Source organism: Schistocerca serialis, chromosome 3 (genome assembly GCF_023864345.2).
Source record: "Schistocerca serialis cubense isolate TAMUIC-IGC-003099 chromosome 3, iqSchSeri2.2, whole genome shotgun sequence".
Taxonomy (NCBI): Eukaryota; Metazoa; Arthropoda; class Insecta; order Orthoptera; family Acrididae; genus Schistocerca; species Schistocerca serialis.
In genome coordinates, this window is record NC_064640.1 from 979,226,912 (window position 1) to 979,254,552 (window position 27,641).

The 27,641-nt window shown below is 44.7% G+C and overlaps 1 protein-coding gene across 1 annotated transcript in view; it reads left to right on the top strand.

Moving 5' to 3' along the window:
- LOC126471420 (neurogenic locus Notch protein) overlaps positions 1-27,641 on the top strand; it is a 381,291-nt gene that overhangs the window by 200,677 nt on the left and 152,973 nt on the right. Inside the window, exon 3 of the mRNA XM_050099559.1 lies at positions 21,007-21,281. Within this exon, the coding sequence (XP_049955516.1) occupies positions 21,007-21,281 (275 nt within the window). The remainder of the gene's footprint in view (positions 1-21,006; positions 21,282-27,641) is intronic.

Below are 27,641 nucleotides of genomic sequence, written 5' to 3' on the forward strand. Positions count from 1 at the left end.
CATGTTGACAGCCGCTAGGCTCCGCCGTTTCCCAGTCTCACATCCAACGTTGCAGCGACGCATTTATCAAGATAGTGGAAAGCCTGGGAACTTATACACGTACTCTTGAGTATACAGCCGACTCAAATATAAAGCAGTATGTGTGGGATTATTGGCGTGAGGCGAAACTTCTTATAACAGAAATGAGTATGCGGTACAGTCAAACTCGTTGAGAAGCGTTGTCATGAGGAAGCTATTCTGTGTCTAAGTAAACCTTTGCGGGGTGGCGAACATTTTACTAGGACTATTCGGAAAATAAGGAACGATCGGTCACGAAATGGAAACAACAGTGAAAATCCATTGAAACTTCGCACAGATATGTTGGGCAGTGTCTCTACCATGCCTGCAGGTAGCGTCACGTCGCTCTTTTCAGGGAAGTAGCTGGAAGGTGTAGCTAACTGTTACAAATAAAACAGTTTTGATTTTCACTATGGTTTCCATTTCGCGATCGATCGTTGCTTACTTTCCGAATAGCCCTCGTAGTTTGTCAGCGGACAAATTAGATAAGATTTTTCTTTACTGACTCTGCCACTTCTTTAAATCTATATCGGGTGATTTGTGGCAAATGAGTGAATAAATGTGACACAAACGAACGTTCACCGACTGTACTTGCGAGATATCTACAACATGGGTATTTTTTTAAGATATATCTTATTTTGTGTAAGAACTACAATTTATATGGTTTTTAAAACTAGCATACTATAGAGGTACAAAATGTAATCCACATTTTTTGTATAAAATAACGCAAGGCACAAAATTTGTTGTACTGCTGGGCTTACTGTCACAGTATAATTTTCCCGCCTAAAATGCACTCTTTGTTTCATCCGTAAATATGGAGTAGTTTGCTGTTCATACTAATTTACACAGTACACCATATTCTTAATTGAAATGCACGCGGTAATAAACTCAATGAAATAATTGATTTCCTCGAGGTTTTTGATAGGCCATTCACAGAAGTAGTACGTAATCATTATTTTTGTAACATTAATCCAAGTACGCAATGCCTTTTGGAGCGTAAGTGACATGTAACGACTTCTCACGGATACATTTTCTCCTCAAGTAGTTACTGTAAATTTTAGAAATTACGGAGTCCCACCCTTTTAAGAGACGGAAGAAATGGGAACAGTTAAATTGTATTATGGAGTGAATTTCTCACTACGTAGTGGAGTATGCGCTGATATGGAGCGTCCCGGCAGATTGAAACCGTTTGCCAGACCGAGACTCGAACTCGAGGTTTTTGCCTTTCGCGGCAATGCTCTGCCGACTGAGCTAGCCAAGCACGACTCGAGAACCGTCCTCACAGTTTTACTTCCGCCAATAACTCGTCTCCCACGTTTCTATGAAGTTTGGAAGGCAGGAGACGAGGTCCTGCCGAAAGCAGAACCGTGAGGACGGGTCGTGAGTCGTACTTTAGTAGCTCAGTCGGTAGAGCACTTGCCCGCGAAAGGAAGATTTCTCGAGTTGGAATCTCGGTCCGGCACGGTTTTTATCGGCCAGGAAGTTTCAAATTGTGATATAGTTGCTGTTGCACCGTACAAAGGTATCGGCAAAAACATAAATAGCACATAACCACAGCATTCAGATATCAAAAAATTGTCGACAGGCAAACGAGAAAGTAATAGAGAAAAAGAGACCATTATCGAAGATGTGCACCAAGCAAAAAAAGCTTAAAATTATCCATGCCTTTTTGCATGTTAGGCGTTATTTTTACCACCAATCCGATATCTTTTGTCAGTAGAAGTTTCACGGCGCTTTGGCGATATGCGTTTGCAGAACAGCTGGAAACGACAGTGATGGCGAAGTGCAGTACAGTTAGACAGTGGCCGATTTGACGGTATTGGCTCAGAGATCCGGCTGAAAGCTAAGTGTCCAGCTGGCTTCGTGCCCCTCTGTTTCCCTGTTTCTTTTGCCCAAGAATCCCGTAACAGTACTCCTTTGGCCAGTTACAGGGAGATGCAAGGTTGTGTTGCAAGTATAGTTATCTGAGTTTCACGAGAATGCATTGTTTTACGGGTACGGTTACCTCTTTCGGCGTCACTTCGAGGCTACTGAGTTCTAGCTTCAGTACAATGATCACGGCAATAGCATACTGTCATCTTGGGCGCTGCCAGTGCCAGTGAAGTATTTTCTTAGAGTAGTTAAATTATTCCTGGAAATAGTAAAACAAATACTTCCATTTTTTAAACATGAGATGGGGGATCAGCGTGTCACTACTTTTGTGACGTCAAATGATGGTAGACCTGTCGTGGATAAGTGCTGATAATTGTGTGATCTTAAATTAGAAATGTTATTTGTGTGCTTCCTACGAAAACACAAAAAAGGAAACGCCTGTAATTGCAGAGACACAGATGCTCATTAACGTAAGGTCAGCTGATGATGTCGAGGATAACGATTTTTTTCTTTACATGTCACACTTTATCATTGCAAAACGAAACAAAGAAAATTAGAACTGAACATTCGTACCACTAGTTATAGGCCTTTTTGTACGGGCTGCCTTACACGATTGCTTCTTAGTATAAAGAGACAAAAAAGGCATCCTTATGTTTAGGATAAACAATTAATGTCCTTTTGTAAATACAGGGGGTAAAGGCCCCGTACGGATAGTTATGATGCATTGGAGGTAGTGATTAGGTTGCCCCCACATAATAGCTAGTAGTTGCTCAAACTCACGCGACTTACATAATAATACCTGTGAAATGCGTAGCGTCGCTTCATCTATCATGAATTCATAGGCCACAGCTTCGTGCTTTCGACATCCTGCACCGACTGAGGTATCCACTTCTCAGATAGATGTGCCGTTACTGGCAGACGGAAGTGTCCGGCGATACGCATTGTTCATGCACGAGTTAACTCGTGCACGTTTTGTATGGAACAATCTCAGGATCTCATAGATTGGCAGCGGACGTAAGGATTGAAGCAATCCCGTTGTCTCATCATTGAATCAGATTTTTATGCATAAGGGTGACGAATCCAACGTGTATTGCTTCTAATTATTATACGTGTAACGAATTGGGTACACAAACTAAATACGATGACCATATCGTCAAATAGGACATCGATCTGTAAAGCAAACAGCTACTAAAGCAACAGTAGAAGGCTCCAGTTGAGGACTTGTGGTGTACTGTATACAGACAGTGATCTATGGCAAACTCTCTCTCTCTCTCTCTCTCTCTCTCTCTCTCTCTCTCTCTCTCTCTCTCTCTCTCTCTATGTGTGTGTGTGTGTGTGTGTGTGTGTGTGTGTGTGTGTGTGTGTGTGCGCGCTTTTAATTTTGTTCTCTTCAGTCGTTCGTACCAGGCTGAGTGGACTCCATTCGAGTCTTCCCACCAAGGCAAATTCATAATTCGTCCTAGACAACACACCAATAACCTCTGTGCTGTTGTCAGACTCGCTGAACTCCCAGCCACTGCGGCGGACCGATTGTTGTCAAATCCAGTTAATTCAAAATACGCTACCTATCTCAAAATTTCAGCGCGTGACGATACGTTTGCGAGTATCTGTGTGTAATCTCTGTCGCGATGAGAGTTTTGTATGTGATAGTTTTCCATCAGTTAATGCGAATTTTAGGTGTAGAGACCGTTGGTGCATGTGACAGGCAGTCGTGTCACCTCAATTCAGATGCCACTATAATCTGTAGTTTCCCTTATATCTGATCAGGTAAGCCGATGCCTGGTGTGGAAATAACGTTGTCCATTAGGACGGAGCACAGCTGTGTTCGAACCACCTTTTGGTTGGTAACCGTTTCAGGTGGTATAGTTACTGATTTTCGAGGACACGTGATTCATTTTATGTGCATTGGGGACACATTTAACACATCCCGGGCTGTAGAACCTACTCCTGGTATCCAGAACACATATATCAAATCACCACGCATTTTTTTCCCGAGTGGAAGACAGTCATGTGTGGTGATTTTAATCAATGTCACACTTAGAACTAATAAAAGGACAAAAATATTTCTCACAGTTACTTTTTTTCAAGGGGAGGAGAGGTGGAACATGTATGTCCCACTGGTATTATAACCTGGAACCTTATATGTCCAAGTTCTGATGAGATGAGTGATAATCCTGTGTTTTCATTAATGATACATGTGCATTCCAAGACAAAAAAACAACGACGCACCAAAAGGAATTACGCTAATAGGACGAAAATCGGTAAATGCGATGAACATGTACACCCGTACAAATGATTATAACTTCAGAATTCTGTCAAAAGGGCGCGTTAGATCGTCAAAATGGCGAGCTAGCTGGAGGAGCCCGCCCATAATGCCCCAAACGTTGTCGATTGGGGAGAGATAAGCGACCTTGCTAGCTAAGTTCGAGTTTGGCAAGCACGAAGACGTGCAGTGGAAACTTTCTTCGTGTGCGGTCTGGCATTTTCCTGTTGAAATGTAAGCCCAGGATGGCTTGCAACGAAGAGCAGCAAAACGGGACGTCGCCTTATCGCTGTGCTGTAAGGGTGCCCCGGATGACAACCAAAGGGATCCTGCTGTGAAAACAAACCGCACCCCAGACCATTACCCCTGGTTATCGGGCAGTATGGCAAGCTAGTATCTCACCGCTGGCCATTGGGGCTCATTTTGAAGCGGGACCCACAGAGTTGTACTCCAGTGCGAAGACGTGTTTGGAGACGCCCCAGCCAGCGGCAGGATACCGTCCGACAACCAGCACTAGGGTTATTAAATTGCTCAATTTGTGAAGCTCTTTCCTCTTGAATAAACCACCCATATATTATGAAATCGTAATGACTTTTTTTTCTTGGAGCGTATTTAGAAACATCTCTTGATGTTATTTATAATCACAAATATTAGACATTTTGGTAGATTATTCTAAATGACTGGCTCTTTATTACATGCAAATTCATATGCCCCATGTAACAGCCACATCGATCATTATACTTGTGATACCGCGTGAAATAGTTTCTGAAGAAGCAGGTTGACACATGGTACGTATCAGTTACGTGCAGCAAATTCCCTCTGGTTCTCTGATAAACTACTGTGGGACATATACATCCCAGTGGTATTGCAATAGTTAAAACTACGTGTCGGAACGGAACTCGAATCCTAAACCTTACCTTCCGTACTCTTGGTGTTACAGTCTGAACATCAAGGTACATCTCTCCTAATGGACTAGCTCTCCTGGAAGAATTGATATCGCTGAGAACTTTAGCCCTAGCCGAGAGGATCGTTTCCAGACTGCATCTTTCATCCTGCAGATGACTGCGTGCTTTAGCGAAAGCCGTCAGCAGACTAGAACTGTATATCGGGCCGTTTCTACTCCTGGTATTGTCCGCAGTCGATTTTGGGGTACTCTGCATAGAGCTGTTCCTCATTTCAGAGCAGTCACTCGGCGGTCTAGGTTCGAAATGACACCGACAAGTTGTCGAGGGCTGGGGCGAGCTCGGCTTCCGCTCCACTGTGTGCAAGTTGATGTGACGGGGGAGGAGGGGCGGAATTGCGCTAAGACAACACGGTTCCATTTGATCACGAGTGTCCACCAGTGCTCGCGCCCGACAAGAGTGCTGTGCTAGACGAGGATCTAGAGTGGCGAATTGACAGTTATTAGCGTGTGAGGTTCTTCAAGGAGAGGCGCGAAGTGCAGGTGGTCCGACGGGGCGCTGGCTCGGGCCCTTGAGGCGTCCCGGGCTGCGGATAGAGCCACTTGTGGTGATTGCGTGATGGATGGGAGCAGGATGTGCCCGCTTAGCGGCCCGCGCGCGCGCCCTCCGTCTTGGCGCTCTTCCGCCCACGCCCGCTTACACCCTTCGCGCCGCACAAAGTCATCCCAGCCGCGGCGAGCAGCCCGTCCAATCACGGCTCCGCGCCGCCACCGCCTCCTGCTTACCAGAGCACCTCGCTCGCCTTGCCGCCAAACACTCAATTCGTGGTCCAGAAAGAAACTGTCGAGCGTGGTCTACAGTCGGAGGGCCACTTGCTTAAGAGTGGAAATTCCACATGCCCATATGAAGGCTAGTCATACTTAAACACACTCACTCCGTTGGCGATCCCACGCCGTTTCACTATCTACCTCCAGTTGGTTGGCTGATTTGGTGGAAGAGACCACACAGCGAGGTCATGGGCTTCAAAGGTTTAAGGAAGGAAATCGGCCGTGCTCTTTCCAAGGAACCGTCCGAGCATTTGGCTAAAGCGATTTAGTGAAATCACGGAAAACCTAAATGAGTATGGCCGGACGCGGGTTTAACCGTCGTCCTCGCGAATGCGAGTTCAGTGTGCTAACCTCTGCGCCACCTCGCTCGGCCTGCCTCCAGGTTTTCTCGTCTTGTGCCACTTCCTCCCATTCAGAGATACCGAGAATTCTGCAGTTTGAGGTCACCTCGTTTTGCCATCTGCGTCTTGGTCTCTCTGAGGTCTTGTGCCTTCCATTTTCTTGTCATACGTCTAACTGTTCCATTCTGTCAACATGGCCTGCAAACGTCTCGCTTTGGCGATGGTCGACTAACTTAACTAGTTCTTAGTTGGCGCTCCAAACCCACTTCTGTGTTGCTTGCTCAAATTTTGACCTAAAGATGTTTCAGCAAATTTTATTTTCGAAGACTGATAGTTGATGCTCTTCATTTTTTGCTCATGCTCCATGCTTCGGCTCCGTATAGCAGTACTGGCCTCACGATTGTGTTGTAGACTTTCAGCTTGGTTTTCGTGGTCAAGAGTTTACAGGATAGAAGTTTTTGGAGGGAAAACTCTGTTTGCTTTCCGTAGTCAGTTAGGTATTCGACTCGTCTTCTATTGCAGTCATTTATATTTAAACCAAGGTACTTGAAGTTCGGAGTGTTTTGAAATTGTAGTTTTCTGTGAGAAGGTTATCACTTTGTATTGTAGTCATATTTTCCCTGCGTATCATGATGTACTATATTTTTTCTTGATTAATGTGTAAACCTAATTTCATGGCGGTTTCATTTAGTTTCTTGAACAGCATTTCAATTTAACTACTGTTATTTCCTATTAAACCTATGTCATCTGCATAGGCAAGTATATTGGTTGTTTATCTTTGATCTTTCCATTTGTTGCTCGTTAGGTTTCACTTACCATTTTCTGCATGACAATGTTGAAGATAAGTGAGGATAGCGCATCACCTTGCTTCAATCCAGTTTTGTTCTCAAAACAGTGTCATACCGAGCCATAGTATGTCACCCTACTTACTGGCTTCTCCGCACGTACTTCGACCAAGCTGACGAGTTTCTTGGAGGAATTCCGTATTCTGCCTTGATTTCCCATACCGTTTCTGTGTGCACCGAATCGTAGGTCTTTTGGAAGTCTATGAACAGGTAATGGATGCTCTTGTTGTAGTCCTATATTTTTTCATTGATAATCTTGATACAGAATATGCCGTCTATTGTTCATCTGCTTTTCCGAAAACGTTTTAATTACCTCCTCAAAAATAAAGTTAATTAAAATTTTATTTGTTTGCGGGTATGTATCTGCAGACCCGTTACACATTAAAATTCCCGCGACACAGTAACGTAGCACACCGTTAGGGGAGCCAAAAGAATGTGTCACAGCCCATTGATAAAAATGAGCATCGTGCGACAGTTCGTTTTCAACTATAGCGGATATATTATAGCTGGGTCAGGGCAATGGAGACGGCTGAAAGTCTCCTAGGTTGGCCTCAAACAGCTGAAACGAATTACGTTATGATGTTTTGGCTCCCCCTAGTATCATGCTGCGGTGCTGTGACATGGGAATTTCAGTGCTCACAATGGTTGTCGACCGGTACCAATAAATAAACAAACAAACAAAAATAATTAGGTAACTTAATTTTCTCGTGGTGATAGTTTACACTTTTATGGCCTCTTGTACACTCCATGAAATCTCGAAGTTTTTGGGGATAAAATACAGGGAGCAAAAGGCTATGTCCAATTTGTGCAGAAACGAGGCTGCTGTAATTAGAATCAAAGAACACTAGAGGAGGCAGTTGTCGAACAGAGACTCAAATTGGGTTGCAGCGTATCACCCATTTTGTTCACTCTGTGCATAGAGAAGCAGTGAAGGTAACATCAGAAATTTTAAACATAGTTTAATGGTCTAGGCGAAGAAATAAAAGGTGGTGCTTCACAATGGCGTCGAAGATCGGATAATGGATGAAAAGGTACACAGAATAGGTCCGTGCAGCAAAGAGCTTCTTAGCAGAATGAGATTTTCACTCTGCAGCGGAGTGTGCGCTCATATGAAACTTCCTGGCAGATTAAAACTGTGTGCCCGACCGAGACTCGAACTCGGGACCGTTGCCTTTCGCGAAAGGCAAAGGTCCCGAGTTCGAGTCTCGGTCGGGCACACAGTTTTAATCTGCCAGGAAGTTTCAGCTTCTTAGCACATCTCGACGAAACGATGGTTATGCTGGCAGTACACATTCTGAGGCATCGAGTAAAAGTTAATTACGTAATGGATGGAAGTGTAGAGGGAGACCGAGGCTTTAATATAGTCGACAGGTTCAAGTGGACGTAGCTTGCAGAAACTATGCAGACATGGCCAGGATAACACTAACGAGGGTAGTCTTCAGAATGAAAACAACATCGCGTTGTCGCTCACCACAGGAAGATGCTTTCACTCCCGGTGATGGAAACATTTTCGTTAGCTGTATTTGGCAGGCAATAAGAAGAGAGGCTATGTGCAGTTCGTGATCACCAGACTGCGGTCCAAAGAACTGGTTGAAATGACAAACCATCTCTGCTGATGACTTTTTAAACCCACGGTTTCGGTTACAGTACAGTGTAGAACCACATCACCACATTCACCAATACGATTCAGACTGATCCGAGGCAGGCCGCGGTGGCCGTGCGGTTCTAGGCGCTGCAATCCGGAACCGCGGGACTGCTACGGTCGCAGGTTCGAATCCTGCCTCGGACATGGATGTGTGTGATGTCCTTAGGTTAGTTAGGTTTAGGTGACTGATGACCTAAGATGTTACGTCCCATAGTGCTCAGAGCCATTTGAACTGATCCGAAAGGTCGTCCATCATCAGAGGAAGGAAATAGCAAAGCATTTCCTCGAGGAGTTTGCAAAGTAAACACTATCGGTTGGTTTGTCACAACACGCAGTAACGACTAATTCGTTTGAGTAAAGTATTATCACTATCACCACTATCGTATTGTTATTAGTAGAAAGCCCTTCGCTCACCAAAAAAACATCCGTCGAGTTAATGAAGTGTATCTATAATTAAGAAATCGGGTTTGTTAAGGTTTTTAGGTCAAGCAATCGTGGCGCAGGTTTCACCGAAATAATTGGAACGAATGCTTTCAGTGGTTTCCTTATAAAATGTAGATAAGTAAATCTAAATGCACAAAAGTTCGTCCTTTCTGGTGGTGTCAGAGATAAATGACATAGCAAACCAGACCGTATTGCTCTCATTGCAGGGTCCCTAACCCTTGTCGCGTATATGACGCCTCGAAGACGTGTAGATGTGCTACCTTAGCCTCGTGGTTGAGTTGGTAGTGTTAGATATGGTACTGAAAGGAGGGAGGTGGAAACAACATGCTACCAGTACTAAGTCTTACTCTCCTATAAGGAGCGACTGGGGACAATCGAAACTAACTCTGTTATCCTACTGAAGATTTGCAATTAGCCTCACCTCGCTGAACACTTAAGTTTTCGAATGTAATTTGGACGCAGTCTGACAATCATGAAAGCTGCACTGTCAAATTTCCTCGTCGTCCGAACCACCTAGAAACTTTTCTTCCGAAAGGATACTACCCACGAATCTCGTTGTTGTGCCCTCAGCGCTTCTGCGAACGTCGGTGACAGGTGTCCCTCTGGAAAGTGGTGTGAGAATAATGCAGTCCGGGTCATAGGGTTAAACTGCTGAGGTGGTTCCCAATCAGTTGCTGCACGTGAACTGAATATAATGCACTCGACGGCATGTAACCTGTTTGTATCTCGTGGTACTTCGTCAAATGCTTGTGCTTTGTATTTGCTGCGCTTTTAGTTGGCGCTTGTAGATAACAGAATTCTAGAATAGGCATCATATATCCATAATTTTACCTAGACAGTTACGAAGCAGTGACGCTGCTAAATGATAGCTGACTTACATCTCCTTTCTGAAGAGTAACAGCTATTGAGACAAAGTTTGTGCATATCTCCATCAGCGCACCTTATCGAAATCACGAGCCGACAATCTCTCTCTCTCTCTCTCTCTCTCTCTCTCTCTCTCTCTCTCTCTCCCTCCCTCCCTCCTCATGGGATCCACTTTATGATGTACTTGTAGCAATAAAATGAGTTCCATCAATTGGCTTATCTGTCAGGCGTCGCGTGTCGGGCTTGCGACGAAGCGTGGCAGCCAGCTGTAATCGCCATCAACGCTATCTGGGCGAACTCTTTTTGAGCTTTTGTACTGCTTCAGTCTAAAAGTGTGGTTCAATTTGCGTAATACATACAAAACAGGGCGTGGAGCATCTGGTCCCCTGTTAAACCTAAACACGATGCTGGCTGCTAAAGGCCTTCGTGACGTGCCCACAAATAATTCTATCACTCTCTCCCTAAACGTGATGCTGCATGAAACTTTGTTGTCTGACCGAGATCCCACTCCGGAACCTTGCTTTTTACTGACAGTAGAAGCTAGACAGACCCGATTTACGATCTGTCCTCATAACAACAGGCGAGATAGTTCGGTTCCCGGTGTGGTACACAATTGTAATCTGCCAGTATGTGTAAAAACAGTGACTTCGGTGCTGAGTGAAAGATTCATGATATTGTGTTAAATTTCTATGAAAATCCGGTAATGATGCTGCAGCCGACGAAATAGATAGTATTTAGTTCAGCTATACTCCGTTACTTCGAGAGATGTGTGTGAGATTATCCTTGAACTGTTAGGATGTAGAGTGGTCGAGTTGGAGATTTTCTCCGTTCGTGGCCTGGGTGTTGCGGTGTCCTCCTCCTTCTCATCATCATTTCGTCCTCATCACCTGCACGCAATCGCCCAATGTGGAGTCGACTGAAATAAGACTTGCACTTGGCGGCCGAACTTCCCCGAATGGGGCCTCCCAGCCGACAATGCCATACGCTTACTACATTTAAGGTAGAACTACGGCGAAGCGAAGTACCATCGCGCGGATACGGACGGCACCTGAACTACTGGACAAGATATCCCACCACTAACATACGGGGTGAAAGAAAGGGATAAAGGGGTTAGTGCACACAATGCACTCCGGAACCTTGCTTTTTACTGACAGTAGAAGCTAGACAGGCCCGATTTACAATCTGTCACAGTTCGTACTTTCGGGTCGCTCTAAGGCTCAGCGGTCGCCTTCACGGCAGAAGACGATCATGTATGTCCGTAGTCGTGTTAGAAAGCTGTTACATTCACGTACTGGCTAGCGGTAATATTAGGGTTCCATTGCACTGCTGCCCAAACAATTACAGATCTGCCATTGTCATTTATAGTATTGCGGCATAATATTTTGTTCGAAACCTTCCCTCCCTCCCTCAGTGTGTGGAACTAGTACAGGTCATAGCCTGAACAGTCCTCTACACGACACAAACGTTCAACATAGCCACCATGAATCTGTACACATTTGCATCATTGTTGAACCCAGACATCAAGACCAGTTTGGAAAAATTCAAGTTTTGCTGTTGGGCCCATGATTGTCAAGTTGTTTTAACCTCATCCATGAGGAAAGTGTGCAGGGAAGCTATAATCGAGATTATCTATGTGCGGCGTTTGGTGAAAAAGTTTGGAAACGAAGAAACAGCTCAGCGATCCGCCGACAACGTGCCACAGGTGGCAGCCTAGAACAGGGGTCTCCAAACTACGGCCCGCGGGCCGAAACCGGCCCGCGTTAGCTGGCCGGACATCCCCGGTATCCGGCCCGTCAAATATTTGAGGTGGTACCTATACTGCCAACAATTGAGTTTCGAGGCCTATCGCGACCAATACACCGCGATATTGTCGGAGCTCTATATTTCCAAAGCGGAAGGTCGTGGTTAAACTTGTGGCTCTCCACAATGAACAGATGATTTCGATCAGGTACGTCCACCAACAAAAATTATGTAATTAAATAAAAATCGTAGTTCGTTTCAGTGCTAGCTATTCCCATAACCTTAGATTTTTGCGATTTCATCTTTTCTCTAGCCTTACATTACGGTGATCATGGAGTGCTAGGGTGCTTTAATCCCACTAGGTAGATCTTGGCCCTACCTAGTGGCCCGCGGACTAAACAGTTGGAGACCCCTGGTCTAGAACGTTCTGATTTTATTTATTTAATCCGTGCGATAGTGAAAAAAAGAACGGTTAACAGACTAGTTTGGCGAAAACATTTAAAGTAAAAAAATTCTTTGCATTTTATTCTACACACCAGTCTCGTGCAAGTCTTTCAAATGGACGCCACTTCGGCGACTAGCCTTAGTAATCAATCATTATGGAAGATGCTTCTTAAGCGAGGTTTCACTTTCTTTTGATTACGTTGTAAAATACGTCTTGCAGTAATAGTGTTGCTAAAAATGATTTTGAGATTTCGTTAACTTTGCAGGACGCTTTCGTGACGAATGTGCAGTGACATACTTTTTTGTCGGTGAAATTCGCCAGAATAAAATACGCCAGAATTTCGATCAGGTACGTCCACCAACAAAAATTATGTAATTAAATAAAAATCGTAGTTCGTTTCAGTGCTAGCTATTCCCATAACCTTAGATTTTTGCGATTTCATCTTTTCTCTAGCCTTACATTACGGTGATCATGGAGTGCTAGGGTGCTTTAATCCCACTAGGTAGATCTTGGCCCTACCTAGTGGCCCGCGGACTAAACAGTTGGAGACCCCTGGTCTAGAACGTTCTGATTTTATTTATTTAATCGTATGGTCTGCCGCCCCCCCGCCCTCCGTCGGGCAGACCGTCCGCCGGTGCCGGTCTTGACCTGAAGTCGACGAGGATGATAGGATGATGATGACGACAGCACAACACCCAGTCCCCGGCCCAGCCGGGAATCGAGCCCGGGCCCAGAGGATTGACAATCCGTCACGCCGACCTTTTCTTTTTTTCCAATCGAATTTTGTTAGTTTTCGTTCGTCGCATTTGCTCTGGGCGGGCGTCGTAAGACATCCGTTTAAGTTCGTTGTTGATCGATTAACTCAGTTTTTTATTGCAGAGGGTTGCTAACCCTCTGACCGAAAACGCTCAGCTACCGTGCCGGTGACCATACAGCTACCGGGGGCGGACAACGTTCTGATGAAGTGATTCGAGGAGGCAGACGCGTTAGCAGTCCAGAATCAGCAGCTTCTAAATCATTTTCATAAAAATGGGTCAAGAAGCAAAACCGTGAATTTTTCCAAACTGATTTTGATGCCTGGATTCAACGACGGCAAATGTGCACAAATGCTGGTGACTACGTCGAACGGTTATGTTGTATAGAGGTCAATTGAGGCTATAATCTGTACTAAATCCGCCGTTATATGTTCATTTTCAAAGTTTTCATTAATTACGAGGCATTATTACTTTTCGATATACCCTCGTATAATCTCTGTTTACACACACTAAAAAACGTAAAAGTTCCCTGTATGGAAGTGTGGTGGAATGTAAATAAAAGAAGAAAGTGGAGAGCGTTCAGAGCGCTATACGTTTAAAAACGATTATACGTTGATCATCCTGTTTTTTAATGATACTTTCGTGAACTGACAGTTTTTAGGCATTTATAACGTAATGTATTCATTGCATGGATCTGGCATAAACAAACCTCTGGTCTTATAATTTATCTTACTGTCTAAATATATTACGACGGGTGCCTTCTTAGCACCTATATTTTGTCTTTCACAAATGATCACTGTTCAGTCTGGCACTTTTTAAACCCGGATCCCCTAAATAGAATAATTTTTTTCCGGCTGTTTCTTCGCTAAGTTTGAAGTATAGTTACTTGCTGACATTCGTAACTAGTAGCACAATTATGCGTATTTTCTGGGTTAGATACTTATATTCCACTCCCCTCAGCACCAAACAAAGTAGCATTCTGGACACCTGACTTAGCTTCTTCGTGGTTACTCTAAAATATCGGTCAAGGCAAATGGTTTCTTTGAGGAGTACACAGTTCATTTCCTTCCCCGTTTTTTCCCAGTTTGACAGTGTGATCCGTTCGCGACCACTATGTCGACGGTAGGCTAGACTCTTTTCTTCCTTCTGTATTTCGTACACCGTCGACTTGCTCGTGTATTCCCGTTTTGCATCGGCAGAGAAACCCCCTTTTTCCATCTCACATTCAGTAAATTGAAAGACAGTAATGGCAATCCGGGAAGACTTCTCCCGCTCTCGCTACCCGAGTGACATTTGGCACTACTTTTAACTGGATAGTAGCTGGTCACGTGTCCAAATTAGTGACAGCTGCGGCTGGGCAAGAGTTCACTTGTGCAGTAGTATGCGCTGTACGAGACTACCGCGAGAACAAAATACGGCCTTTCAGTAGCGAAGAAAATGTGACTGTGTGTACCGCGGATGTTGTGGCGTCGTGCTAAGGAGAGCTTCAACAGCGACGCAGCGTGAGTTCGGGAGCAGAATTTGCGCGTTCAATTGCCCGTAATTGAGCGGCCACCGGGCACGGCCTTGGCGTGCTGCGCCGGCGTCCGCTCAGTCGCAGCGCCTCCCTTATTGGATAATCGTCCAAATCTGCAACCTCGCACAATCTCGTCGTCAACAACTTACGCAGAGTCCTTGCACTCTCTCTGCAAACTTTGGTCTCGATACACCACTCCGGTGGTGACTTGTCAGGAAAGCTTGGAACATTGGGAATTCTCAGGAAAAAGTCGGGAAGTTCAGAAAGATCCAGGATATTATTGGTAGTTGATCTCTTCCTTGATCGAAAGAAATGTTTCGAGCCAGTTTGTTGCAAATCATTTTCAGCTTTTCGGGAAACTATCAGTTTTGGAATTGCATAAAGAAAGATTAAAATGTGCGTTGAATTGTTTTCAATGCTCGTTTCGTGATAATGGCTAACTCTGGCGCGCTCGCCAACCTCAGGAATCCTACACTGAGGTGACAGTCGTGGGATACCTCCTGGTTATCGTGTCGTAGTGCAGCAGCTTGTCGTGGCGTGGACTCCACAAATCGTTGGAAGTCGCCTGCAGAAAATATTAAGCCATAATTGTGAAAGTGATGCGCAGGCCGGGGTGGCCGAGCGGTTCTAGGCGCTACAGTCTGGAACCGCGCGACCGCTACGGTTGCAGGTTCGAATCCTGCCTCGGGCATGGATGTGAGTGATGTCCTTAGGTTAGTTAGGTTTAAGTCGTTCTAAGTTCTAGGGGACTGATGACCTCAGAAGTTAAATCCCATAGTGTTCAGAGCCATTTGAACCTTTTTTAAGTGATGCCGGTGTAGGATTTTGTGCACCATCTCACCTCCAGATTGTTTCCCATAAATGTTCAATGGCTGGCCAAACTATTCGCTCGAATTGTCGAAAATGTTCTTCAGACCAATCGCAAACAATTGTGGCCCTGTAGCATTGCGCAATGTCATCCATAAAAAATCCATCGTTGTTTGGGTAATGAAATCCGTGAATGACTGCAAATGGTCTCAAAGTAGCTGAAAATAACCATCTCCACTCAGTAATCGGTTCAGTTGGACAAGAGGCCGAGTCCATCCCATGTAAACACAGCCCACACCATTATGAAGCCACCACCATCTTGCACAGTGCCTTGTTGGCTTGGTGGGGTCTGCGCCACTCTTCAGCCGTATCATTAGCTCTTCCCAACTGAAATCGTGTCTCGTCTGACCAGGCCACGGTTTTCCAATCGTCTAGGGTCCAACCGATATGGTGACGAGCCCAGGCGATGTCGTGCTTAGCAAAGGTACTCGCGTCGGTCATCTGCTGCCATAGCCCATTAACGCAAAATTTCACCGCACTGTCCTAACGGATACATTCGTCGCACATGCCAGGTTGATTTTTGCGATTATTTCACGCAGTGTTACTTGTCTCTTAACACTGAGAACTTCACGCAAACGCAACTGCCGTCAGTTTTTAAATGGAGGCTGCGGCCACAGAGGCGTAGCTGAGGGACTTACAGGGAAATGCTTGGCGAAAAAGTGGGGAGGCGTCTGGCAAAACTTTATGGTTCTGCTTCTCCGTCGTGTAGCTCGTGTAGGGACCATGAGGGATACACATATGGAGGCACACGGTCGGTAATTTTTCCGTCGTTCCATGCGTAAAGGAGGCAGAAAGTGGTACCCTCGTCCATTTACTGCACAGAAGTGGGTGTATTATTTAACGTGTCGTATTTATCTGGACTGTCCGAATTAATTTTGACTCTCCTGTACTAGCACACCGAAACTCGTCCTCTTGCTGTAGTTGACAGTTAACAAATGGAAACGCAAGAAAAATGCGCATGTGACATTCAATCAGCCGTCCTCAGTTGAAGATTTTTATGTGAGTACAGTGTACACGAACTAAGACAAGATAGAAATGCTACTCATATACGGAAAACAGAAGATAACAGAAGCGTAATTGAAATATTTTTTTCTTATTTACAATGCGAGTACTACAGCACAACTGTAGTACCGAGAGTACCTGCACTGTACCCAGAGATTGAAAGCTAGTTTTGTGTTACGATTTAGTAACCTCGTGATTACGTGAACTGTACACTGTGATACGTTTTCGAACAGGTTTTGAAAAGAGGAAATAGATTACCGAATAAAAAATAGAAGGTGCTCTTTAAAAAAAGACTTAGTCTACTCCTATATATGTTTTCGTAAGGAACAAAATTACGTGAAAGGCAATCGTGTCGGTTAATATCCCCCTGCTTTTATTTTATTTATTTATTAGGTTTTTGTTTCATGACCATACAACCAACCATAGTTTATATGTATCAGTAACAACTGTCAGTTTTGACTGTTATCTACAGGGCGTTTCCCAATTCATGTTACACACTTCTAGAGGTTGTAGAGGGGACTTAGTAGATAAAGTTTTACATAGGAATCCATGTCCGGAAACGTCATCCGACGACGCTATAAAGCATCAAATTTACGGGCCCCGGCGCATGGTTATGTATGTATGTGTGTACATACTTACAGACTGATTCCGTGATGATGTTACCATCTTTCTAGGGTGATGGAGAAGGATAAATGTATCAATTAGTGGTAAGGATCCCAATACCGGAAACGAACGAGTCAAAAGTTAATAATCGTAAACCGTTCTGATACCTCTGACAGTGGAATTCATGTACCAATATTGTTGTTGCTAAAATTGTAAAGTATACTACTTTCAGGGATGGTAGTATGGACCAAAACAAGAAAAAATGTCTAGTAAGCATGGGTTCTGAAACGCACACCTTAAGAACACCTCAAGAGCTATGACCACACTTGCTCAATAGAGGAGATGTGTTTCACTCTAGCGCAGATGAACAAGTGCTCATAGCTCCTCAGGCATGCAGTTTAGAGCCCATGTTTACTGATATGTTTTCTTGTTTTGGTCCATAATACCACCTCTGAATATTACGTAGCCAATATGCACAGCAGTACCGATGCACGTGTTCCACTGTCAGAGGTGTCAGAATGATTTTCACTTTTAACTTTCGACTCGTTCGTTTCTGATAGAGGTGCTCTTACCTCAAATTGACACATTTATCCTTCACCATCATCCTAGAAAGTTTTAACAGCATCACAGAATCAACATGTTTACACAAACATTTACAGGCTCCAGCGCCTAAAACTTTGACGCTATGTCGCGTCGTTGGATGACGTTTACGGTCACGGGTTCCTGTGTAAGACTCGATCTACTATGTCCCTTCTACAACCTCTAGAAGTGTGTCATATTAACTGTGAAACACCCTGTATGTGCAAATTTGAATCCGTTTATAGCGAAAGAACTATAATTTTTATATTGGCGTGTATGCAAACCCTTGTCTGTATACAAAATTTAAATTATAGTTACAGCAAAAGGTGTGTTATTTGTAACTAAATAAATGTGTCTAAATACACTTCATGTGTCGATAAGTCATCGGATGTACTGGCAATTGGGGTCCGTCCTCTAGGTAGCGGGATTCTTTGTTTCTTGTCCGTGCCCTCGAGTGGCCGCACTCACGTATGATGTGTTGCTTGTCTTCTTCTTCTTCTCCTCCTCCTCCTCGCCCTACTTGGAGGATGTTGCTGATTATATGGACACCTCTAATTCCATGAGACCTATGTATATTAGTATATACGCCCTAACCCTGTTGTTCCCAAAAGAGGGGTAACGCACTCAGTTGATTTAGTGTACGATCTATCATGTCTCTTTCCAGACATCCTAATATTATGCTCTTCTCCACAAGTGTAAAGAGAATTGTCGGTGAGTCCCAGGTGATGTAAATGTGTTTTAAAACGACCGCGATTTAGTTCCATTCGTTCAGTGGTTGCTTAAAAATATCTCGACGCCATGTTCTTCATATACCAGTGCGTTGACGGAATCAAAAGACTGTATCGGTCTATAATGTTTCCCTATGTCGTTCTGTAATGTTTCCCTTCGTCATTGGTTCGTCTGCTCCATTCCCCATCCCACCTCATTCGCATCGTCCTAAGTTGTCGTATGAAGTCTGTGTGCGCTATCTTTGGACGACACGGCGTGTCTGAAACTGCGCTTTGTTTAGACAGTCGTGCCGTGGACGAGATAGCTAGAGAACATTTGCTTGATACATGTTTTATTCTGTTTCTGGACAAAGTTATTAGTAGCAGCGACAGTAGCAATAGTTCGCATTTTTAGCCATTCGTAGTTTCTTTAATATGTAATTTTCGAGAAAGGTATAAGTTATACGTAAGAAAATAATTTATTTGGCTTTGAGCATTAAATATGAAATGGTCAAAGGTGATTCATTTTAGTAACAGCGTAATGATTCCACGAGTAATGCAGGTTTTGAGACATTTGGCTTCCTGTTCGGCATCCAGATGCTGGTTAAGGTAAAGTGCGCCGCTGTGGAGCGGAACGGGGAGAGTGGAATGGTATCTTTGGTCCGCCCTGACCCATTAGGCAATAATGGAATCGGGGGAGCGCTGCCTTGGGACCCTTCACGATTTGTGCAAGTCAGGAAGAGTCGCCGTATTCAGGATTCCATTAGCGGTTCGTTTTGAAATTACAGCACAGCGCGGGATAATGACAAGATGGTGGCCAGGCCTTAAACTCAATTAGCCGCGTAATGGCGCGCCATCTTGCGGTGGCCACCACCGTAATGGTAGGCTCGCAGCTCTGTGGCTTATGCCTTTTCTGACCTTTGTAGCGAGCCACTGAACCCCATCTGCTGGTACGTCCTCGTGCCCGTGCTTCGTCCGGTACCATTCCGCCGCTGCTGTCGGCGTCTAACACATTTACAAGCAGTTTACAGACGGCGTAATCGGCCGCCTTTGCTATAAACATTTATCACTATTAGAGAGCAAGAGTAGAAACAAAAATTTATGTGGTACATAATGACAAGCAGCGCGTCTAGGAATCGGCAGCATGCATCACGAATAACCAGAACATGAAACTATTATGCATTGGTAAATTTATTATACTGCCAGCTGATACCTGAATTCAGATGATAGTTTTCATTTAGAATTAGATTTAATCTAAGACTTTCGTAAAATAATCAGTTTTTTTCGTAATTGATTTTGTTAAATAATTACGTAATTTTTCTGCTCTTCTCATTTTATGTGGTTGTAGCAGCAGTTCTACGGTTTGCTTTTGCTTCTGGGTAACCAAGTGTACGATAAAAAATAAATAGTAAATAAAAATGTCTCATCGTTCCCACTCTTTTACGAAAATATGTTTTGTGTACTGACGAAACAGTGTCTGTTGTTTACCATGTTCGTCAAAGAGCGGTAGCGAGCACACTTTTTTAAAAAATAAAGCCTGGTAAATATCTCGTCGGCCATGCAAATGACAGTGATCGTCGTTAGCCCGTGTAATGAGCCCTTATCTAAGGCTGCGTCGTAATGTATGGAGCGTTGTCATGCATGTGACGCTGCTACCAGTAGACTGCTGGAACAAGAGTTAGCGCAGAAACAACGCAGAGTTAAGTCGTAATCGTGGAACCCTTGGACGCGTTGTTAGGGCGCAACTCATCTTAAAGATTTCCGCATTTGCTCCTGATCGATCAATAATGTGGTCGAGAAAATGTTCTCTCCCTGGTAGGGCTGTGTACCGTCGAATCCAGAGCAGTTCGTATGACATCGGTTTGTGAAAGAAAAACGTGAGTGCCCTCAGTAATAACTAATGACACCTAAACATTTCATTGAGGCTGATGTATCTTTATTTTCATACATTTATCGTTGTGCACGATATAAAACACGCGATCAGTCTTGTGACTTACTTTGGTTCCAAGTAGTATAGCTTTAATTATTTTGTTGATAATTTTTATGTTACGCGATGATTCTTAGTCGCGTTTATGTTTATGTTGGTTGTCGTTCTGGTGACTTAGTGTTTGATAGTGTAAAATAAATGAGTATGCGTGAAAAGTTCGGCGCCGACCCTAAAGTCTGTCGTTGTCACCATTGTGTTACTGCTGTGCTTCACCTCATGTCCATACCCTTGAAGAAGCCCGAGTCTCGTCCTATACCGTCCTCCAAGTGAGCAGTTATTCTTCCTTCGAACAGAGTCGGGTTGTTAAACCATCAAGGCCTCAAGAAATGACATTATATAACACCATAAGCTGCTGTCAAAAGTATTCTTTAATAAGAGACCTATTTCGACCAACTACAATTTTCCAGCTCGGTTTGGGTTAAGAGGAAGAGTTAGATTCTAATAACACGACTTGAAAAAAGGGCCGCAAAATTATTTATAGTCCAATGCAACTCTTGCTGCTAACCTAAACTGTGCTCGAAACTGGTGTTTAAAAGACGACTTTTATCAGTAGCCTACCGTGTTACACGATGTCATATCGAAAGTATATCAAAGCTGTGGAACACAACCAACATAAAACATTACTAAGGCCTCATTGTCCTCCTTTAGTTCAGCCGGTTGTATACTTATTTATGCCCTGACCTAACCTTGCCTTCCCTCCTGCCTCGTTGGCTGCAGCGTGTAATTGTGAACTTCGTGTGCGCAGCTGCACGTCGATGTACGTGGGCGAGTACTGCCAGCACGCGAACCCGTGCCACACGGGCCCCGGGCCGCGCTGCCAGAACGGCGGCTCGTGCCACGTGCGCACGTCGCCGTCCGCGTCGCCCACGTTCACGTGCACCTGCCCCATCGGCTACTCGGCGTCGCTGTGCGAGATCCCGGTGGCCAACTCGTGCGACTCCGACCCCTGTCTCAACGGCGGCACCTGCAGCCTGCGGAGCCTCGAGTCCTACTCCTGCACGTGCGCGCCCGGCTACACTGGTGAGTACCCTCTGCTCTGGTGTCGTCCACTGAAGCCCAGTAGCATCCGCAGTCAGTCTGTGGTTAGCCAACTGAATTGCTTTTTTGGACTTCCTAGCGAATGCATGCCTGACCGGGCAAAGAACCAGACTAAGGCGAAGGGAGTTCTGGATCAGTCTTGTAACGAGGGAAACTTCCCACCGCCGCCACCCTGCTCAGATTTAGTGGTAAGATGACTCAGTGGATAGCGCGTCAAAAATTGGACGTGGATCGAGCACTAAAGCAGGAAGAAGGTGTAATGAGCTGCGAAAAAAGAAACAAAATCGAAACAGCGAACGCTCCGAGCTCAAGACGTACAACACGAGCAAATTTGATCAGCGACGGCGTTGTGGTTATGTGGTCACGGTGTTGGCGTGCGAATGGAAAGGTCCGGGTTCAAGTATCGTAGCCCATTTTTTTTCCCACAAAATTATGAATTGTCGGTGCGGTCATTGACGTGTCTGTTCGCTGTATTAAAATTTGTGTCTACATCGTGGTGTAACGGTCGTTTGCAACAGCGAGGTGTAAGGACCTCCAGTCGTACGTACCTCCTCTTTGTTCACAGAAGTACCACATGTTATGACCGTTCCGTTCCGTTTTGGAAGTTTTGCCTCCTGAGTTCCTTTGTTGTAACATAGTTCACAAACATTTATTTGTTGTTTTCATTTGTGTGAGAGGTCTATGCGGCTTTGGCCTGCTCTCGCTATTCATCACATTTATTCGCGACGGTAATATGTTATTACCAGATGACTGATATTCTACAAATGATTGGCAAGACTACAGAAGGAGAACAGACACGTCAATAATCGAACGTAAAGTTCATAATTTGTGAAACAAATGGGACACGAAAGAGATTGGAACACGGATCTCCTGCTTTGCAGTCTAACACTATGACCACACAACTACGACGCCGCGTTATCGCAACTCGCTCGATGTTGCAGATCTTCAGCTTAGGCCGCTCACAGTTTCTATTTTGCTTCTTTTTTCACAGTTCAGTACGCTTTCTTTCTGTTTTGATGCCAGATCTGTGTTCAGTTTTTGACGGGCAATCCATTGGGCCATTTTACCGTTAAATCTGACGGGGGGCGGTGGGTACGATGGAGAGTTCTCATTGTTAGCAAATGAAGCAAACTAGGAGAATTTCATCACTTACATGAACAACTGAAGAAATACACAGGAACATTTTTCAACTAGTACAGGATGAACATGGAAACGTTTCCGTATATGCTAACAGATACGCAGCACGCAATTACAAAATGGCAGAATTTCAGGGAAAACTGGACAACATGAAGAACGTTTGGTTGTAACAAGGACGTAAGCTGCACTCACATTTCACGGTCTCTAAAGAAGAAAACCACACAGTGTTGGTCTTAACAATAATATTCCTGAACTGTATTAGAAAAGAGTTTGCTAAAAGTGTGTAACATAGGAGAGTTCGCTGTATTACTTGCATATATTGTTAACAGAACAGATGAAGCATTTCTTTTATGAATCTGTACTGTTGTCTGCGAAATTTGGCAGGTAGAGGGCCGCCGTTGGCATAGGGGTCGTTTAATTTGCGTCAATGTAGTGGCCTGTTCTCATTCACAACACTTCTAAGCTTCTCTATGGTCAGAGTTGGTACTTAAGTACATAACATACCCAGGCACGAGCAGCAACAAGCGATGAAGTCTGACCAGTGCCATTTCACTGGGATCTGTCAGTCAGTCGACCGTGCACCGACTTGATCGCGTGGCAATACTTGTACATGTGTTCGGGATTAGTCGACCGTGTGCTGCTGTATACGGCCGTCCATCTAGTCCAGTGGACGCTGAGCCCACTGGTAACAGTGAGGCGGCTAGCTGATCGACTTGACTACGCCTGTTACATGTCAACTTGGGTCGCAGTGCGGCGTGGTGTTGCCAGGAGGCGCGAAACGTTCTTACTACGTAATAGTGACAGGCTCAAACAGCGATGCACTTGATATTTTTTAACTCTTAGATGTTCAGTAGTGAAGAAGGTACTGGAACCTCTCATTGTAATTGCAAACGGAGAAGAATATTTGCAGGCTGTCTGAAAAATGTTTTTATATTGTGTTTGGCGAAGTGAAGGATATCCATTCAGAAAAAAAACAACGAACACACTGCAGCCTAATAAGACCAAATACTTAACTTCTGTAGGCACTGTGTAACCCAACAAACTACATCGGTTGATTGGACGGTAAACACACAAAAAATAATGGCATTTGTAGGTTCAGGATGCCTTAGCAAAATACGACCTTTTATTTTATGGTATTTATTTTAGATGTTAGCATTCGCGGATGAAAATATTTGTACTAGTGGAGATGGGTGAATATGGACTCGTCGTCAGTAGACAAGCATTTCATAGCATTGGAGGAGCTTTGCAACAAGAACGCGATCACCATAATCTGTTCCATTTCCGGGTGTAACGTCCCTTTGTGTTTCGTGACAGACGATCCGTCCAGCTTACACACACATGTAATTAAGTCGGAGTCACGGACTGTGGTTACAAATGAGCGAAGAATACTCTACAGCGGGCTTTTAAGGGGACGAAAATCAGCACAGTGCGCATTTGCTATGTTAACATATAAATTTAGGAAGTAATAAGTAGTTTATTCCGATTTGTGACGGGACATTTTCGAGACCTGTATGCGCCAATACCGTAATAGGAAATAGAACAAACAGTTGATTACAATCACAACAGTCATCTCCAAGGTTTATTAAAAATCGTCTTTCCCGTTAATTCGTGAAACACACTTCCGTCTTCTTTCAGAATAGTAACTGAATTCACTAAAAATTCGTACTTATAAAATTGTACTTGCAACGTTGTTCCAGATGACGGTTAGGTGCTTTACTTATGACAAGAGCTGAAATGTAAAGTTTTGGATAGGAACTGGCTTTATCAGATAAACTTGGTTAATGCTTTCAGCTACGTCTAGAAGTTAAAAACTCTCTTAAGTAGTAGCTGTCATTACATTCAGTTTCATTATCGGTCAAACCGTACGGTACGACATTTGACACGAGAGTGGAAACAGTCACCCGTCGCTCCGGAGCGCCACTCGTGACTGCAAATCGCAGCTACCATGGGCGACGAAAGGACGTGTCGCCACCGTGTCGCCCGAAAGATCGTAACGACTCTGCCACATGTCCGCGCCACCCCAATTCGTGTGCGTAGGAATCTCGTGCGCACCACGGTGACTCCGGGGCCGCGTACGCCGGCCGCTGCTTCTGTGGGGCACAGGGACAAGCAAATACTCTGAAGGACCAAACAAACTGGTACACCTGCCTAATATCGTGTAGGGCCCCCGCGAGCTCGCACAAGTGCCACAACATAGACTCTATTAATGTCTGAAGTAGTGCTGGAGGGAATTGACACCATTAATCCTGCTGGCCTGTCCATCCGTGCGAGTAAGAAGGGGTGGAGATCTCTTCTGAACAGCACGTTGCAAGTCACCCCAGATATGCTCAATAATGTCCATGTTTGGGGAGTTTGGTAGCCAGCGGAAGTGTTTAAACTCAGAAGAGTGTTCCTGGAGCCACTCTGTAGCAATTCTGGACGTATGGAGTGTCGCATTATCCTGCTGGAATTGCCCAAGTTGTCGGAATGCACAATGGACGTGAATGGATGCAGGTGATCAGACAGGATGCTTAGGTACGTGTCACCTGGTAATCGTATCCAGACGTATCAGGGGCCCCATATCACACCAACTGCTCACGCCCCACACCATTACAGAGCCTCCACCAGCTTGAACAGTCCACTGCAGACTGCAGGGTCCGTGGATTGGTGAGGTTGTCTCCATAGCCGTACACGCCCATCCGCTCGGTACAATTTGAAACGAGACTCGTCCGACCAGGCAACATGTTTCTAGTCATCAACAGTCCAATGTCGATGTTGACTGTTCAAGGCGAGGCGTAAAACTTTGTGTATGGTGCAGTCATCAAGGGTACACGAGTAGGCCTTCGGTTCCGACAGCCAATATCGATGATGATTCGTTGAATGGTTCGCACGCTGACACTTGTTGATGGCCCAGCAGTGAAATCTACTGCAGTTTGCTGAAGGGTTGCCCTTCTGTGTCACGTTGAACGATTCTCTTCAGTCGTCGTTGGCCCCGTTCTTGTAGGATATTTTTCCGGCCGCAGCTAAAAAATGGTTCAAATGGTTCTGAGCACTATGGGACTTAATTTCTGTGGTCATCAGTCCCCTAGAACTTAGAACTACTTAAACCTAACTAACTCAAGGACATCACACACATCCATGCCCGAGGCAGGATTCGAACCTGCGACCGTAGCAGTCGCGCGGTTCCGGACTGAGCGCCTTAACCGCGAGACCACCGGCCGCAGCTATATCGGAGATTTGATGTATTACCGGATTCCTGATGTTAACGGTACACCCGTGAAATTATCGTACGGGAAAATCCCCTTCATCGCTACCTCGGAGATGCTGTGTCTCGTAGCTCGTGCACCAGCTATAACGCCACGTTCAAATTCACTTAAGTCTTGATGACCCGCCATTTTATCAGTAGTAACCGATCTAGCAACAGCGCCACACACTTGTTGTCTTAGCCGGCCGTGGTGGCCGAGCGGTTCTAGGCGCTACAGTCTGGAACCGCGCGACCGCTACGGTCGCAGGTTCGAATCCTGCCTCGGGCATGGGTGTGTGTGATGTCCTTAGGTTAGTTAGGTTTAAGTAGTTCTAAGTTCTAGGGGACTGATGACCTCAGAAGATAAGTCCCATAGTGCTCAGAGCCATTTTTTTGAACTTGTTGTCTTCTCTAGGCGTCGTCGACCACAGCGCCGTATTCTGCATGTTAACATATCTCTGTGTTTGAATACGCATGCCTATACCAGTTTCTTTGGTTCTTCAGTGTAAAAGAGGAAGGGCGAAACGGTGGGGAGGGGGCAGAGGGGAGTGATTGGTATGTAATAAAATGGGAAGGGGATGAGTATGTATTAAAGGAAATTATGAAGAGATTTGGATTGGATTGAGCAACGAGTCCCTAAGAACTATCTTTGCTGGTAAGGACACGCTCGTTTCTTGTTTTCAGCTACTACATTCCGTCACTCTCGCGCAACGGAATGAAAATGTAAAGGATATAGTTTGGGTTTTTTGTTTTTTCGTTAGTAACGGCCTTCCATTTGATAGGCAATGAAAGAGCGGGAAAGAAATGGTGCTATTTTTTTCACTTATGGAATTGTATCATAAAAAAAAACATGAAATGGTGAAATGTGCACGTTTTATTTCACTGCCCACTTGATGTTGATCCTATAAATGAATGAAGAGGCTAAGCTGCGATTGGGATTAAACAAGAAATTGGGAGGTGTCTGCATAGCGGGGAGGATAGAAAAACGGAAATGCCACTTACCCTAGTTAAGCCACTACTGATAATAAAGCCGCCCGAAACTGTACAGCGCCTCAGCAATGAGCAAGTCTGTAGCATTAAGTGAATCGCATCGCGGACGGACAAAGCCGAGCAGTGAGGCGCTATCATTGCCGACTAGAGATGCAGGTTTGCTAACGAGCTCTGCTTTTAACGGCTGTCCTTCGAAAGAAAGAAAAAAAAATAACTTCCATACGTGATATTGGAGAAACACTGCAGGTGAGATACACTAAGGAGCGTATATAAGAGTTGCCAAAGTAAGTCCGATTAGTATTATTGACCGTACAGTACTGAAGAGAAATTAGCCAGCGGTCCACGAATTGGATTGATGTGATCGAAGTGATAGACGATGTAAAGTGAAGAAACGAAGTACTACATCGACATAAAAGTTTTCTGGGTCTACCAGTATACCCAGAAGAAATCCTCTGCAGCCGTGGCCTAAACGTTGGTTTTTCTCCGGCAGCGGTAGTTTTATACATTATGACGCGGTACCATACCCAGAAAACATATATGTCGACTGACTCTAGCCACGGTGTTGGAGTATACTGAGGCCTGCCAAAGAACATTCACTGAAAACTGCTATAAAATGACCAAAAGGAATTCGCACACACACACACACACACACACACACACACACACACACTGCAAGAAGGCACAAATCATTGGTAAACCTGTGTGGTAATGTTGTATACAGCGATAATAACGTTTTAATCCCGAAAAGACATTCTAGTTAAGATGCCTTTTATGACTAAACCATTTCTAATCGATTTTCCGTTGATCGTTACTTCGGATTAGTAACATGCACCAGAAGTAAGGCCAGTGACGTAACACTTCACGTGTGCTCCACTTTACTGTTCGTAAGTCGACACAATAGTAGACGACCCTACAGCCAGTGTAATACGGCGTTGTCACGGGCGGGAGCTAAATAGGACCGTATACAAATAGCCACGCAAAGAAAATCGAAG